The 16,079-nt window shown below is 55.9% G+C and overlaps 5 protein-coding genes across 5 annotated transcripts; 2 read left to right on the top strand and 3 right to left on the bottom strand.

Moving 5' to 3' along the window:
* Nucleotides 1–59: 59 nt before the first annotated feature.
* Nucleotides 60–1,326, bottom strand: B0H64DRAFT_420820 (guanine-1-methyltransferase-domain-containing protein; the record flags this gene model as incomplete). Its single annotated transcript, XM_062805490.1, has 2 exons — nt 60–119; nt 196–1,326. The coding sequence occupies 2 exons, from the start codon at nt 1,324–1,326 to the stop codon at nt 60–62; spliced, it is 1,191 nt and encodes a 396-aa protein (XP_062654140.1).
* Nucleotides 1,327–1,495: 169 nt separating this feature from the next.
* B0H64DRAFT_411736 (DNA mismatch repair protein msh-2) lies at nt 1,496–4,844 on the top strand. The gene is made up of 3 exons (XM_062804873.1): nt 1,496–1,678; nt 1,766–1,897; nt 1,958–4,844. Exons 1-3 carry the CDS (start codon nt 1,655–1,657, stop codon nt 4,637–4,639), a joined length of 2,838 nt encoding a protein of 945 aa, XP_062654139.1. The 5' UTR covers nt 1,496–1,654; the 3' UTR covers nt 4,640–4,844.
* A 756-nt stretch (nt 4,845–5,600) lies between these two features.
* Nucleotides 5,601–9,582, bottom strand: B0H64DRAFT_331941 (uncharacterized protein; the record flags this gene model as incomplete). The annotated part of the gene is made up of 4 exons (XM_062801028.1): nt 5,601–7,185; nt 7,225–7,342; nt 7,401–7,839; nt 7,906–9,582. The coding sequence occupies 4 exons, from the start codon at nt 9,580–9,582 to the stop codon at nt 5,601–5,603; spliced, it is 3,819 nt and encodes a 1,272-aa protein (XP_062654138.1).
* A 1,303-nt stretch (nt 9,583–10,885) lies between these two features.
* Nucleotides 10,886–11,663, top strand: B0H64DRAFT_446929 (uncharacterized protein; the record flags this gene model as incomplete). The annotated part of the gene is made up of 4 exons (XM_062806961.1): nt 10,886–11,066; nt 11,130–11,249; nt 11,309–11,503; nt 11,563–11,663. The coding sequence occupies 4 exons, from the start codon at nt 10,886–10,888 to the stop codon at nt 11,661–11,663; spliced, it is 597 nt and encodes a 198-aa protein (XP_062654137.1).
* Nucleotides 11,664–13,050: 1,387 nt separating this feature from the next.
* B0H64DRAFT_53101 (acyl-CoA dehydrogenase/oxidase) lies at nt 13,051–15,276 on the bottom strand. Its single transcript, XM_062808386.1, has 3 exons — nt 15,057–15,276; nt 14,703–14,983; nt 13,051–14,636 (listed from the first exon to the last, which is right to left on the bottom strand). The coding sequence occupies exons 1-3, from the start codon at nt 15,169–15,171 to the stop codon at nt 13,401–13,403; spliced, it is 1,632 nt and encodes a 543-aa protein (XP_062654136.1). The 5' UTR covers nt 15,172–15,276; the 3' UTR covers nt 13,051–13,400.
* Nucleotides 15,277–16,079: the final 803 nt, after the last annotated feature.

The raw sequence follows: 16,079 nt of genomic DNA, 5'->3' as shown, positions 1-16,079 counted from the left end.
TCTCCGAATCTCATTGATTTTGGGGATGTATCTGGGTATCTTGTAACGTCCGCTCTTGCTCAGGGGCAGACCCATGCTGCTATATTTTTATTGGGATGCTCCTTGTGAGGTTGCACCATCTTCAGCCACTGCTCCGTCCTCCTGGGCGGGTTCCTCTTCCCCATCGTCCTCCTCGCCGTGCCCGTCCCCGGCCACCGACGCCTTTGGATCAGTCCCTTTCAACATACCCCCTTTGCGTTTGGGAATCACATCCATAAAGGCCTGTCCCCAATCGCCGCACTCCAACCACTTGGCCATGATCTCCACCACCTGGTTGGTGGTCAGGACATAGCGACTCTGCATAGCCATGTATTCGCTAATCGGCAATTTCGCCGTTCGGACCTTGAACTCCTTGGCTCGATTGAAGCAGAGCCCCTTTTCCCTATTTTTGTCTACGATTCCGCCAATGACATAACTTGTGTTCGCCTCTAGCCTGTCGAGGGTGTATGGAGACTCCGAGGTCAAGTAGACAACCGACCGTTCGATCTCTTCATCCTCTGGCTCAACCTCGACTATGGGATTTACTCCCGCATCGCCGGCATTTGGCTTGATCAAATCGAGCAATTCGCCCCCATTCGGCCCTGCCATTTGCTCCCCGGCTTGTTTCGCAGCCTCCTTGAAATCACCCTCGTGGAAGCCGACATTCTTCCAATTATGATGCGTGTTCTTGAGCACCGTCTCAAACCGCTCCTTGAGTTTGCCCTTCCACGAGCTAAAGTGCAGGGCCGCCTGATATTTCGCTTTGCGGTTCATTGCGTATGACCGCACGAGCTGGCTCGACAGTGACACCAGCTCCTGCTCGCGCATGTACTGCTCGAAGTCGCAGTCGACGATGAACGAGACGGGCACCGGGCGATATTTCCAGGGCTCCTTTTGTTGTAACACCGTCGCGGGATCGATACCGGCTGCCTCGGCCTCGGCAATTTTGGCTTCTTTTTCGGCGCGCTTCCGGGCCTGGCGCTCGTGCCGCTTGTCCTTGCGCTTCGATCGTCGGTCCTCTTTGTATTCCTCCCATTGCTGCTGCTTCCTCAGGCGCTTGAGCTGGTTTTTGGACAACGGCTGCCCCGTATTGGTATCTGCTTCGCCATTGTGCACCGTTTCGGCCTCGTTGGCTGTCGCTTCTCGAGTGTCGCTCGGAGGGGAGTTCTTTTTCGCAGCACGATCGAGCTCGGAATCTGCCTTGCGTTTGCCATTGGCGCTCGACGAGGCGCTAGGCTCGGTAGATTCCGGCAGCCCCGCCATACATATATCGGTTTCGACGTGGTGTGTCTCTTCGAGGTTCGCCATGTGTTGAGGGCGAGGGCTGTCGGCAAGGAAGTGGTGGATGGAAGCAAGCTTCAATGGTCAAAGTGGGGTGCTCCATTCTGTGCAGAAACGGCAGATTCCCCCCACTTCAGTAGCGTGGGCGGTGAACTCCCAGCACCCTTGGCGCGCTACGACGCGTCCCCCGGCCTGGGTTTAATTGAATCGCGTCTCCCGCAGGCCAGAGCTGCCCCGTGAACCACAAGACACCCCAAATTCCAATCAAGTCCCATCACTTGCCCCCATTTTCATCGCATGCGATGCCAACATAAGCTGTACCTCTGAGGCCTTCTTAAATCAAATAGCTACCAGCATGTCTTCCCGGCCAGAACTCAAGGTTTGCACACCCGCTTCTCTTTCCTTCTCCTCTTAGGGCCTCCCTGTGCCTCGAATGCTGACCAGAGAACCACCGGTTGAACATTAGGTCGATGACGAGCATGGATTCATCCGCTTCTTTAAGTCCCTTCCAACCGTAGACGACGACGTAATCCGCATCTTCGACCGAGGCGACTGGTACACTGCACACGGTGAAAATGCCAACTTCATCGCACGAACCGTTCGTCATGGCCGGCCCCCTTTCCCACCACCCCTCTTACTGACCGATATCGGGTGGTAGGTCTACAAGACCACGTCGGTCGTGAGACAACTAGGGCGCAATGACCACACCGGCTTGCAATCCGTCACCATGACAGTGACCGTCTTCCGACAATTCCTGCGCGAAGCCCTCTACAAGCTGGGCAAACGGGTCGAGATCTGGGCGAGCCCGAATGGGCGGATGAATTGGAAGATTGTCAAGCAGGCCTCTCCAGGTAACCTGCAAGATGTTGAGGAGGACCTCGGCAGCCTGGCCGAAGCAGCACCCGTAATCCTAGCCGTGAAGATCTCGGCCAAGGCATCCGAGGCTCGGGCTGTGGGTGTGTGCTTCGCAGATGCTAGTGTCAGGGAACTCGGCGTTAGCGAGTTCCTCGACAACGACTCGTATTCCAACTTTGAGGCTCTCCTAATTCAGCTTGGCGTCAAGGAGTGCCTAATAAACATGGAGAAGGCGGACAAGGAGAAAGACCCAGAGCTAGCGAAGGTGAAGCAGATCATCGACAACTGCGGCGTTGCCATCTCCGAGAGGCCGGTCGCCGAATTCGGGATCAAGGACATTGAGCAAGACCTGGCGAGGCTGCTGAAGGATGAGAGGTCTGCCACCTTGCTCCCGCAGACCGATCTGAAACTTGCTATGGGCTCAGCAGCCGCCCTCATCAAATACCTCGGCGTCCTCCACGATACTTCCAACTTCGGTCAGTACCAGCTCTATCAACACGACCTCGCCCAGTTCATGAAACTCGACGCGGCTGCGCTGAAGGCCCTCAACCTCATGCCCGGCGCAAGGGACGGCGCCAAGACGATGAGTTTGTTTGGGCTGCTGAACCACTGTAAAACACCTGTCGGTAGCAGACTGCTGGCGCAGTGGCTGAAGCAACCTTTGATGGACAAGAACGAGATCGAGAAACGCCAACAGCTCGTCGAGGCGTTTGCCAACGACACAGAGCTCCGACAAACTATGCAGGAGGAACACTTGAGGTCCATCCCCGACCTCTACCGCTTGGCGAAGCGATTCCAGCGCAAAAAGGCAAACCTGGAAGACGTCGTCCGAGCATACCAGGCAGTCATCCGCCTGCCCGGCTTCTTGGGCACGCTCGAAGGTGTGATGGACGAAACCTACCGCGACCCCCTTGATGAGGCCTACACCAACAAGCTCCGAGAGCTATCCGATAGCTTGGTCAAGCTACAGGAAATGGTTGAAACGACTGTCGACCTAGACGCACTAGACAACCACGAGTTTATCATCAAGCCCGAGTTCGACGACAGCTTACGAATCATCAGGAAGAGGCTCGACAGGTTACGTACCGAGATGGACAGGGAATTCGCCGATGCGGCAAGCGACCTAGGGCAGGAGAGGGACAAGAAGATCTTCCTCGAGAACCACAAAGTCCATGGGTGGTGCATGCGATTAACTCGGACGGAGGCCGGTTGCATTCGGCAGAAATCCCGTTACCTCGAGTGCTCGACGCAGAAGAACGGCGTCTACTTCACGACCAAGACGCTACAAGGGTATCGTCGTGAGTTTGACCAGCTCTCCCAGAACTACAACAGAACCCAGAGCGGCTTGGTAAACGAGGTTGTCGGCGTGGCTTCCTCGTATAGCCCTGTTCTGGAGAAACTCGGCGGCGTCCTCGCCCACCTAGACGTGATCGTGTCGCTTGCGCACTGCTCCGTCCACGCACCCATCTCCTACGTCCGCCCCACGATCCATCCTCGCGGAGAGGGCCAAACGGTTCTAGTGGAAGCTCGCCACCCCTGCCTAGAAATGCAGGACGACGTCCAATTCATCACCAACGACGTCGAATTAACGCGGGACAAGTCCTCCTTCCTCATCATCACAGGTCCCAACATGGGCGGCAAGTCGACCTACATCCGCCAGATCGGTGTAATCGCCCTGATGGCGCAGATCGGCTGCTTCGTGCCGTGCAGCTCGGCCGAGCTGACCATATTCGACAGCATCCTGGCGCGCGTGGGCGCCAGCGACAGCCAGCTCAAGGGCGTCTCCACCTTCATGGCCGAGATGCTCGAGACGGCCAACATCCTCAAGTCGGCGACGGCCGAGAGCCTCATCATCATCGACGAGCTCGGCCGCGGCACGTCGACCTACGACGGCTTCGGGCTCGCCTGGGCCATCTCGGAGCACATCGTCAAGGAGATCGGCTGCTCCGCGCTCTTCGCCACCCACTTCCACGAGCTGACCGCCCTCGCCGACCAGTACCCGCAGGTGCGCAACCTGCACGTCACGGCGCACATCAGCGGGTCCTCCGCAGGGCAGCAGCAACAACAACAACAAAAGAAGGCCGAGGACGAGAAGCGCGAGGTCACCCTCCTATACAAGGTGGAGCCGGGGGTCTGCGACCAGAGCTTCGGCATCCACGTGGCCGAGCTGGTGCGGTTCCCGGACAAGGTGGTGCGCATGGCCAAGCGCAAGGCCGACGAGCTCGAGGACTTCACCTCGGCCAAGCAGGACGGCGACCACCCGGCCGCCTCCGGAACCGGACCCGCCCCGGCTGCCGCCGAGTACAGCAAGCGCGACGTCGAGGAGGGTAGTGCCCTGCTCAAGGACGTGCTCGTGCGCTGGAAGGACGAGGTCCGCGCGGGCACCCTGTCCAAGGAGGAGATGGTGGCCCGGCTGAGGGACATGGTTGGGAACGACGGCAAGCTGTTGGCGAACCCCTTTTTCCAGAGCGTGAAGGCGTTGTAAGATTGGAGGCAGAGGCGGAGAGGAAAGTACCGTGCTCGCTCACAGTGGCGGATACGGCTTCCGATCACGGATTGCTACCGGGAATGGACTAAACTGGCAATGGGAAACACTGGTTGTAAATTTTGGGCTGCTCGGCGTTAGAGGTTCGGGCGCAGCTAGGTAGAATGACTGAGCAATACTACTACACCGTAATGTTGATCTCCCTTTTTTTTTAAGAAAAGAATTCTAGATGCAAGCAGATCTATTATATTCCGCTTTGCACGTACTCTTAAGCGCATTGAAGGGTGGGGACACAGCGGACGGAGACGGACCTCGTTCACGCGCATATATGTACCCCATAGCTTCGTATGCGGCAATGGTGTTTACGCTCGTGGCATGCTAAGCATAGAACCCGTTCACCGGTCCAAAAGATCCATCAATTCAGGCAGCGCGTGGTCACCGTTGAATCTAAAGCTACATGACTCGGTGTCTTCTGGATGCCACGGGGGGTAACGGACAGCCACCGCAAGCGCAGGCACCAGCATCCGGGCCTGGGCAACTTAGCTCAATACACGTGGTATTCGTATATCAAGTGGCGCCCGTAGCATCACGGCGAAAACCCACGTCCAATTTCTTGCCTGCGGCGACTCAAGCGAGGCGCGGTCCGCCCTCCACGCCCTGACGTAGCTTGGAAGGGGTCAGTCCCTTTTATAGACCACCACTCGGTCAGGAAGTGCCGATGTTGAGAAAACCGGGCCCTTTGCAGACTTTTGCGGCGCTTTATTTCCCTCTTCGCGGCATGGCAATATCCAGTCCCACTGCCCTGTTGAGCCTGCTAGGACCCGGCGGACAAAGGTGACAGCGTCTTCGGGGTTTCACTGTCCATCACAGTCAGCTACTTGTTTTAACAAGGCAGCTCGCCGGCGATGAAAACACACCACAAGCCGTAAAGGCGAGGAAATAGTGTGCGAGAACAACTTGCTTACCAGTGCTCAATGCTGGCGAGCACATTGTCGCCATCATCAGTCATCAGAGTGTCCTCGGCCGATGTCGGGCGTGGCGGTACGGGCGGGGGTGCCAGCGGTTTGCGGCGCGGGATGCTGACGAGGCCGGGAACCTGGTCGGCCCTGACATAGGCGAGGTAGTATGGCTCGCCCTTAGTGTTGAGCTCCCCAAAGACGAACTCGGCTGGATGAACCGAGACCACGGTGTCGTTGTACTTGCGCCAGACATTGCGCTCAAAGTCGTGGATCCACACCCAGTAGTGGCCGGCAGAGGCAGTGGTCCCCGCATGGCACACAACGGCATGGAGACGGTAAGCCATTGCGCGAGCATCGCCGAAGATTCCGTCTCGCTCCGCCATCAAACGCTCCCTCTCTGCCTTCTCCTCAGCCACGAACTTCTCCCAAAACCCAGTGACGCCGACAGGCGGGAAATCGATGTCGTAGGTGCTCTTTTGTAGCGGTCTTGGGCTGGTCCGAGAAACATCGGGTTCCTTAACCCCGTATTTCCCCATTAACTGCTTCAACTCTGCGTCAGGGGAGCCGTGAACATCCAGATTGATATCGGTTGTCTTCGCCACGGAGGATGCCTGGGCCTGAACGAGCTCATCTGACCCCCCTACGAGCAGAAACCCGTCAACCTCCTCTTCGGTGGGTCCATCGGCCTGCGGGCTCGGGTCCGAAGGGCGGCCTGCAGCCTGAAACCCTGGCTTAGATGTATCCAGACGCTCTTTCGCCGTGGAATCCGTCATCTCATTCAGTCTGGTGTCGATGTCCCACTTACGCTTCCTCCCCTTGTGAAGGGAGGACTGGGTGTCCGAAGTATCCATAAAGCGATCGAGATATAGCGTCTCGGGGATGCTGATGGGGTTGGCATTTTTTCTAACGCCGTCAGATCGTTGGATGCAGACGTGGAAATGGGGCGCGGGCCGTTCAATGGTGGTGAATGATAGGAGGTCGCCCGGTAGCGGCTCGAGGTCAAACGAATTGGCGAGGGCATCATACAGATCCCGTGTCCCTGACTGGGCCGGGTATGCTGTTACCCAGCGGTCGGATCTGCTCGTTCTGTTCCACTTTGATTCGTCAATCTTCTTCCGGTTGTCGATGAATGTCGAGAAGAAAGCGTCCTTGATAGGATCGGGTGCGGTTTCGGAGCCACTAATGCTGGAAACCTTGAACGCTGCCCGCAGGTGATCAATGGCATTCCCCATGACCTCGTCCACATCCATCTGGTCAGATCCGACGTTCGGCTTGTCGAGCTCTGTGGCGAGCTCTTCGACTGTGAGTTTTGACATCTTTACCTCCCCTTCAGTCGAACGGGTGACAGTAGGGTCGGATGGGACCGGCTTAGCAGGGCTATCCACAGTCGCCGTTTCCTTGTCTGTGATCCGATCGTCAAGTGTGACAATCAACGGGTTTTCTGGGTCGGCGCAATCGACTAGAGTCTGTTGCGAGCTAGCAGAACTCTCTAGATCGGATGGTTCGACCTCCAGCATTGGTACGTCAGAGACTTCCCTAACGGAGCTCTCGACCGCACGTGGTGGTAGCGGTGGTGCATCGCCATCGCTCGCGCCAGGGGCCGCTGTGGGAGCGGGATCCACTGACTGGGGACGCAACTTCTCCGGTCTCAACAGAGCAGCGTTGGCGAGACGCTGGCGAGGTGGAATGGAGCTATCCCCGGCCGCATCTAGGTGACGGAAAAGGGTGCCAAGTTCGCGTGTGACTATATAACGGAGGTGAGTATGAGACGAGAAAAGCCACGGTTGAAGACGGCGACGCACATTCATGACCAACAAAGGCCCTGCCGGTCTCCAGTTCAGATCGACTCTCCTCTTGGTTACTGCTACCGGCGCGCAGGATGTGGCTAAGATTCGCCTCGGTTGGCTCTAGAGCAGGCAAGTCGGACCCTACAGCCAGATTCCTGACAGCATTGACGGAGTAGAAATACTGTAGTATGCTGTTGAGATAGCAGGTATTCCGGAGATTGGCAAGACCGACGGGTAGCTCCAAGTCCACGGCCTCACGAGAGCGCTCGGCGGCCGCCCGCCCCGGGCCATCAAAGCCGGAGTTGTCGGAGAGAAGAACTAAGGATTCCCGACCGGATACGATCTCAGTAAAGGCGCGTTCAAAAGCCGAGCGGTTGGGGTCATTCTCGGGCTTAGCGGTTGAAATGGATTCCAGCGCAAGTATTAGGAGATCTAGATGGTCCAAGTCAAGATCCTGAGCGAGTTAACAATTTTCCAGCCCTGTTACCAAACAGCACAAAAGGCGGAGTGCGAGACATACCGAGGATACGCTCTGCGCCGAGGCAGCGATATTATCCATTGGCCATTCCGGCTCCACGTGTAGGAACTTACACGCTTCCGACAGATCCATATTCTTCCTAAAGACCTCGATCCGGATTTCGTCACTTCGGCAGTCCTTCCAAATCTCGAGCAAGGCGAGCCGATGGTCCGACTTTTGCGCGGGAGACTGCTCCCTGTAGGTCCGGTACACGCGAACAATATACGCTGGGTCATCGGAAGAAGCTCTCGTAAGGCCGAAATGAGCATATGCTTTCCCGGCCTGGCCACCGTCGGGCGCTACGGCGGTAGCCTCCCTCTGACGCTTTGCGAGTAACTCCTGATGGGTGAAAACGAACATTTGGAGTTCTTCTGACCGGCGAGCCGCGAGGGTGCCGAGTGCTTCCAAGTAAGCCGGCGTGTTCTCCGGGTCTGATTCGACTTGCCTGCCGTACGCAAACTTAATCAACGCATCGTCGGCGTCAACGGGCGCGCCTAGGGCGGTGAAGTACTGCGACTCATTTTCGTTCACCGGCAATGTGCTGAAACAACGATGGCTCTTATCACACCCCAGAGCCTTCTCGAGTTGGTCACGGGCCCCTGCTGCTGAGATAGGCTTGATGACGGGCTCGCCGGGCACGGGCGGCCTGTCAGCAAGCACGCTCTGCACCTCGTACCTCACGTCGTCGTAAAAGGCCCTGAGAGAGCCGACGGGTGCTTTGCCTTCCGGAGGCGGCAGCCGCGGCGGCAGCCAGTATGACTCTCCCGACTCGTCGGAATGGTCCTCCTTGAACCCCAGGTATCGAAAGATGTGGTCGCAGTCTCGGCCGAACTGCACCAGAAAGGTCTTGTTTCGGCAGGAGATCCTCTTATGAGCTCCTGTACCGTCGTCATCAAGAATATTCTTCAGGTACTGGTTCAGAGTGGAGAGAGCCGTTGTCAGATAGTGTGTCTCCTTCTCCGGGCTGAGGTTCGCGTAGCGTGCTGGGTCTTGCTCCCTGGCAATCCTCAGAGACTCCTTGATCCTATTCTCGTCCATAACCATCTTAAGCCAAGACGGCTTCAGCCGGGGTACAGATATCTCGAGGTTGACGGCGAGGCCGCAGAGGGTGCAGGCATATCGAAACCGGCCCCGCAGGTGGTCGTTGCTGTAGGGTTGAAACACGGCGGATTCGGAGCCGGCATGGGATTCGGCATGCTCGACACGGAAATGGTGCTGCAAATGCGCCTCGCTCTCTTCGCCGGAGGGAGGGCAGATATGGAAGACGAAGTGGTGGCGGCAGTGGCTGCACATACAAGAAATCAAAGTCCTCCCCCGGCCCTCGGGGTCGCTCGGCGCGTCATAGCTCTGCGAGAATTCGATGATGAAATCGTGATCCGAGCCTCCGTCGGGGTGAGGAGGGAAGACGCGCAACGCAGAACACTTGGTTTGTAGTCCGCCCTCTCCGCCTTCCGGAAGATAGCCAGCAAACCAATCCTGGATAAGTCGGGAGGCCAGTCGCCCGCCTGGTCCCACTGCGTGAGTTCCTGGGTGGTGAGGAACGGCTCGAACGAGATCCTCACCTTTTCCGGCCGCTCTTGGTTGTGCAACTTGCTCCACTGGCGAGGGCGAGTCAGCAAGAGTCGGTGATTGTTCAAGAGCCAGCCCTTCAATTTGGGCTGTAACCTGATCGATGGACATGATGGGTAGCAGAAATGATGCAAGTTGATGGTTGTAGTAGAAGCGCAGCCGAAGATGAGAAGAGAGTGAGTAAGAGTGGTGGCTGGTTACTTTTCTTGACAACCGCTGGGAAACTTGCGGGTTTCGTTTGGGTTTGCCTGCCGTTCTATCCCAAGGTCAAAAAAAAAAAAAAAGGAGGTGTTTCCGAGCAGGGAGTGGGCGTACGAAGTAGCGTCGTTCGCCCTTTGCGCCCCTCACCGTGGTTGGATTTCGTGAAACAAAAGTGGTAATCAGAAGAGAGAGTTCAAGATGCGGGGTGAAGGCGAGGGAACAATGGCTGCTGCGAGGTGTGAGCAAACTTGACTAGGTAGGTACTGTGTATGAGCAACAAAGCAACCAACAAATATCGGCAGGGAGAGGTAAAATAATGGACGGGGGCCGTTATACCAGGCCACCGATCTCGAGTGAGGGTGTTCCTGTTAACGCACGCTACCCGTACGTACCTGAGTGGTGGGGTGAGGAAATGCGGGCGGCAATCAACAAAGATGCACTGTGGAGGGCCCCCGGAATCTAAAACAGACACCCCTGCCGGGGTTATTGGTCGATAGCCTTAGAAGAATATATAGAGACGAACCGTCGGTGATAGAATTGAAAAAGAGAGGTGATGGACCAATACAATAATTTTCTGCTGTCTGTGGCCGAGACGCGGCCCGGGGGTGATGATGTCTGTGGTTTGGGCAGTCGTACCTTAACTCCCGCAGGCCACGAGGTGCTGCGGTTCGCGAGCCTTGGGCTGACGAATCGCCTCGCCTCCCAACGTCCCAGGAAGGAAGCTCCAAGCCCGTTACGCAGCCGTAACGGCTCCTGCCTCAGGCTAGCTAACAAAACATTCCTTTCTAAGACGGAGACCAAACGAAACTAATTTGGCAAGACTCTAGAAAGAGGTTCATATCAATTTAGGTATTTTCCTTCACACCAAAATGCGCCGTTTAGCGTTAAGATACTGCGTTGCTTGACCGGAAACCCGACATAGGTACTTGGTGTATATATCGTGCATGTTAGCTGCCGGGAAGGTACTGGGCTCGTGTGCCCCAAGTTCGAGAGACGCTCCTGCGTAGGTGGGGGTGTTCCTTTTAGAATGACCCCACTTATGTGTTAAGTAGCCAATCATAAGTCCCCAATTGCAACCCTGAAGCTCAGCGGGTGGCCCCAGCTTCAGACTCCATTTCGAACCGTCAATTACCCGACAATCGACTTCAACTTTGGCCCTTCGCTCTTGCAGCCCAGCGTTCCCCCTCCACTGCTAACACCACCAGCCGGCAACATGGCGCCGACCGGGGATGACCACTACCATCCCAAGGATACCATCCACTCCAGCCTCTACCAGGGCATGGTGTTCGGTGGCGTAGGTCTTCTCTTCGCCGCCGTAAGGAACTCGCTCGCAAAGACGAACGTCGGGCCGTGGACCACATTCACCAAGCACGGCGGCCTGATCGCGACATTCAGTACGTATCCGCTTTGATCTGTATTCTCTGGTATATGGTTTTGTTAACGTTTTACCCCCCTAGCTGTCACCGGCACCGCCTTCGAGTTCACGCGCTGTGCCTCAGCCAACCTGCGCGAAAAGGACGACCACTGGAACCATGCGATCGGTGGATTTGTTGCGGGCGCTGCCCTTGGCCTAAGAAGTAAGCAAAGATTCCAACCCTGCTTTGGCACTCGACGAGAGTAACAACCGGTCACCTAGCTGGGCGCATGCCCCGCATCATCGGGTACGGCTTTTTTACCGCCGTCACCGTGGGGGCATTTGAATATACAGGCGGCAAACTGAGGGGGTACTGGAACCGTCCTGCGGAGGACGAGTACGAGCGGAAGGAGATGCTGCGGAAGACTAGGAGAAGGCCAATCGAGGAGACAATTGCCGAGATTGGAGAAGGCAGAGGTCAGTCCCGTGTTCTGCGGCCTACCGCCTTTCACCAGCCACAACTAACTCGTTTCTAGGTATCAAGCCGCCTGGGTATGAGGAGCGAAGGCGAGAGAGAATCAAGGAGAAGTACGGAATCGAGATCCGCACCGTCAGCGCGGACCCCAACGCTGCGTAAGGAGCCGCAAGCGTGGCCTGCTGCGGGCTATGTACATATAGCAGAAGACAGACTGGCTAGTCATCTTACAGAATGGGATGGCTATACTATCAACGCCGGCCGGGGGCGCATTTCTTGTGCTGAAACCCCCGTTCGTCTGCTTGCGCTAGGTATGTGCTATCATTTCTCCTTACCCTTTCCCTCACCCACTTGATGATCCCGCTTAAGAGGCTGTTTATGAACAGCTGTGATGATTATAACAAATCACCTACATTGTTCTATTTCTGATGTCACACCATATTCCTCTTCATTGGCCCTAGCAGGTTTCTTCGGGGTTGCTAACATTCCCCAGTGTGTCCTTGAGCCTAACGACAGTATCTGTATCGTATGAACTCCGCCGTTGCTCAGTATCATCGTCTTGCTGGGGACTAGCTTTAAAAAAGGTACAGTACTATTTTCCTCTTACACCCAATACCCCCTTTTCACTTGATGATCTCTCACAAGAGGCTGTTTATGAACAGCTGTCATGATTATAACCAATCACCTACATTGTTCTATTTCTGAGTTTTGGGTCCCAAGCTTAAACTTGCTCGTCCCTTTTTTGGTGTCTTCGGATTTAGCTGACATCCTTCAAGTATGCCGCTCCAACTCGACTGGTACCGAGAGCCGTCTTGCTTATGGCTCCTCTGAAAGGTATGGCCGCTCTCTCCTCCCTAACACTTCACTTTCCACATGATGATCTCTTCAAGAGGCTGTTTATGAACAGCTTGTAATGATTATATCCAATCACCTACATTGTTCTATTTCTGAGTTGCTCAAACCCCGCTCTATACATTCGCACTGCTCTTCGATCCATTTTCGGAGTTGCTGACATTGTCCAGGTTGTTGTGTACTCAGGCTGAGGATATCTCCATGGTGATCAAATTCCTTTTATATCCATCATTTCCGGCTCCTACTGTCAGAAGCTCTTTTTTTTTTAAAAAAAAAAAAAAAGAAATCATGTATCTCCCATTTCTTTCCATATTGCCCGCTGCTACAAATAAACCGGTAGACGTCATCCCTGCCGTACGTCATAAAGAAAATATATCCAAAATATTTCATTTACATGCTCTGAAGTCCGTCGTTCATATTTTGTCGTGCTCTCACCCAACTCCCAAACTTCGACGATCTCCAAATCCACGAAAAACTACGACGATACTTGCTACCCTCCTACTGTAGCGAGCAAGATCGAGGTCCCGCCTTGCCGTCTCCTCAACCGGTGTTCATCTCCGCTCCGATCGATCCGCGTTTGCGTCATGACCCCGTCCACAAAAGTCCTAGCTTATCTCTACTGCGTCATTGGGAAAACGCTCAGCTACCGCCTGAGTCGGATATGAGATTGTTCTACGCAGCTTGGCCGAATAAGGCGCAACTGCAGCGGAGCTCTGATAAGACGATCTTCCAGGGACTGTGCCAACCCCTTTAACCGAGTTCACGCGAAAGTGGACGTTTCTTCTGTGATTAAGGTCTCTATTTCCCCGTTACGCCGGCCAATTTCTCGGCGATGGTACTAATCCCCGTGTAGCCAAAAGCTCTCTAGGAGAAGGATTGGTTCCGAGATTCTCCCTAAAAGACATCTAAACAACAATTAAACAGAAAGATACCAACCCATATAAGTACTGTGGTTATACAAAAAACAGCCCCGATCCCGAAGCCCCTTCCCCCGCCCCCTACTTTCTTTCCCAAGTTCCGTATTATGAGCGACCGGTCAGTTGGCATTTACAACTTCATACCCAGCATCTGGGCCACCTTCATGCTCTGCCTAATGCTCAGGTCGAGCATAATCTCCTCGCTACCACCAGGGATGGCGTAGGCGCGGACGTCGCGGTAGAGGCGCTCGACCTTGCCGCCCTGGCCACCGCGCGAGTACGACAGGCCGCCAAAGATCTGCGAGGCCTCGCGGGCGCAGAACTCAAAGGTGACGGTGGACTGGGCCTTGAGCGAGGCGATAGGTCCGCCGAGGTGCAGCATAGCCTCGGTCTCGCCCATTTTCTCGCACTGGTAGATGATGTTCTCAAGCCAGTTGTAGCTGGCCTCGATCTGGCGGGCCATGTGGGCCAACTTGAGGCGGATGACGGGGTGGTCGACGAGCTTCTTGCCGAACGTCCTGCGCTTGTTGCCGTACTTGACCGACTCCTCGTAACACACGCGCGAGAAGCGCAGGCACTGGATGATGATGCCGATGCGCTCGTGGTTGAAGTTGGTCATGATGACACGGAAGCCTTGGTTCTCCTTGCCGATCAGGTTCTCGACGGGCACCTTCACGTCCTCGAACGTGATGTAGGTGGTGCCGCTGGACCACACACCCTGGCAGTCCATGCGGCGCGTGGACACACCGCCGAAGTCGCGCTCAATGAGCAGTAGCGACACTCCGTTCATGCCGGGGCCGCCGGTGCGTACGGCGGTGGTGAAGTAGTCGCACCAGATGCCGTTGGTGATCCACTTCTTTGCGCCGTTGACGATGTAGTGCTTACCGTCCTCGCTCAGCTTGGCCTCGCATGTCAGGTTGGCAACGTCGCTGCCGGCGTCGGGCTCGGTGATGGCCAGGCAGATGCGCTTGTCGCCGTTAAGAATGCCCGGTAGGATGCGGTCGAGGAGCGGCTTCTTGCCGAACTTGACTAGCGGCGGGCAGCCGATTCCGAAACCGCCGATGACGTTCCACACGAATCCACCCGAGCCGGTGCGGCTGAGCTCGTCAGTGAGCAGCATCTCGTGGAAGAGATCCCACTTGTCGTGGGGCACCGACTTGATGGAGTTCTGGACGTAGTCCTTTTGGTAGTGTGTGCCGAGCAGCCCAGCTAGGTAGCCGCGGCGGCCCATCTCCTTGTACACCTCGGCCGGTACCTCCTTCTTCTCATCCCACTCGGTGACATTCGGCTCGATTTCCGTGTCAATCCACTCGCGGATCTCGGCCCTGAGCGCGGCGTGTGTCTCGTTGAAGTAGGGCGAGTGGTGCTGTCCGCGCGATATTAGTTAGAATATTCATGGCCCCTCTATATCCGGGAGCAGGGTGGTACTTACGCCTTGGTACCAACCGGGGTCGGAAAAGGGGATTTGCTCGCCAAAGGGCTCGAGAGCCTCGGCCTCCTGTTCAGGAGCAGCAGTGGCAGCAGCGGCAGCCTTGGGCGCCTCCTTCTTGGGGGCGGGTGCGGGTGCGGGAGGAGCAGCGGGCTTCGGCTTGGTGTCTAGAGAACCGATCTGCAACTGCTTCTGGTACTTTTTGAGGATACCCTCGTTGTGGTACTTCCAGAACTGCTTGGACGCATCCTTGCCGGCGACTCTTTGGAGGATCTTCTTGCCGCCTGTGTCCCACTTTTCGTTAGCAAAACCGAATGGTCAGGGCCACGGATGAACGGTCGCATAGGTAGTACATACCCGGATGGTCATCCTGGAACTTGGTGAGATCATAGACGTCGCCGTCGACAACGATCCATAGGGAATCCGACTTGTTGTTCGACGCGACGTCGCTCTGGGTGAAGGTTTTGGACATGGCTGTAGATGTCACACTGTGTTGGTCGTTCGCAGGCTTCGGACGGAAGGGGGAGGTGGGAGTTCGGGAAAATAAGCCCGGAAAGTATCGAATTGGAAAGAGCTTTGGGGTTCAGGTTGTTGAAATCAGGTTGGGGAGGAAAGACGGACCCCTCTTCAATAAAGGGCCGGATCCGTTTCGGGAAGGCTGGAGTGAGCATGCGGCAACCGGATCCTACGCAATCACATGTGAACCGGCGTCACTGACCCGCTTCCTCCAAATCCCCGAATCTGGGGGGGCACTCACACACTGCATACGCCCTCTGTTTTGGGACCCCCACAATCAATCCGTGGTAACATCTGGCCGCACATGGCAGCCAACTCCGTTCTTGGTCCGCTAAAGTATGGGGAAGACCGCGGAGAATCAGGTGAATCGAGCGGCGAAACCGACCTAGTGAGCTAGTCAACGATTGCCTTTCCCGGCCACAACCTGGAACCCTTGCTGCGCCTTTAGACCCCTCCCGCGCAGGCTGACAGGTGCCATCATGCTTGCTCCTCGGTCGGTTTGATGTATTGGTTGGGTTGTCGTGATGATTTACACTTTTGCACATGTGTATTCGCGGTCTATATACGGAATACAGGTGTTTTATTTCACTTATTCATCTGCATTACATCGCAGCAACGATGCTTTGTCTCGGAGTTGAAGATTTGTAGGTTGAGAGAGGGACATCTCGGAGCGCATGTGAAAGACAGTGCGCAAATGCTGGTTGACAGCCAGCCACTGCCGCTTCCAATGGTCCTCGGCTGATGTCATGGCATATTTGGCCAATGGCGGTGGGCCGGATTACCACACTAAAAGAGCCGAGGCAAATTCTGTGAAACCCTGTCTCATGCTTCGGCCAGAGAGCTGTGGACACGCTGTGACACCAC

The sequence above is a fragment of the Chaetomium fimeti genome, assembly GCF_033439085.1.
Source record: "Chaetomium fimeti strain CBS 168.71 chromosome Unknown B0H64scaffold_12, whole genome shotgun sequence".
NCBI classification, from domain to species: Eukaryota; Fungi; Ascomycota; class Sordariomycetes; order Sordariales; family Chaetomiaceae; genus Chaetomium; species Chaetomium fimeti.
Note: the sequence above shows the minus strand (reverse complement) of the source record. Positions and strands in the feature narration are given on the sequence as shown.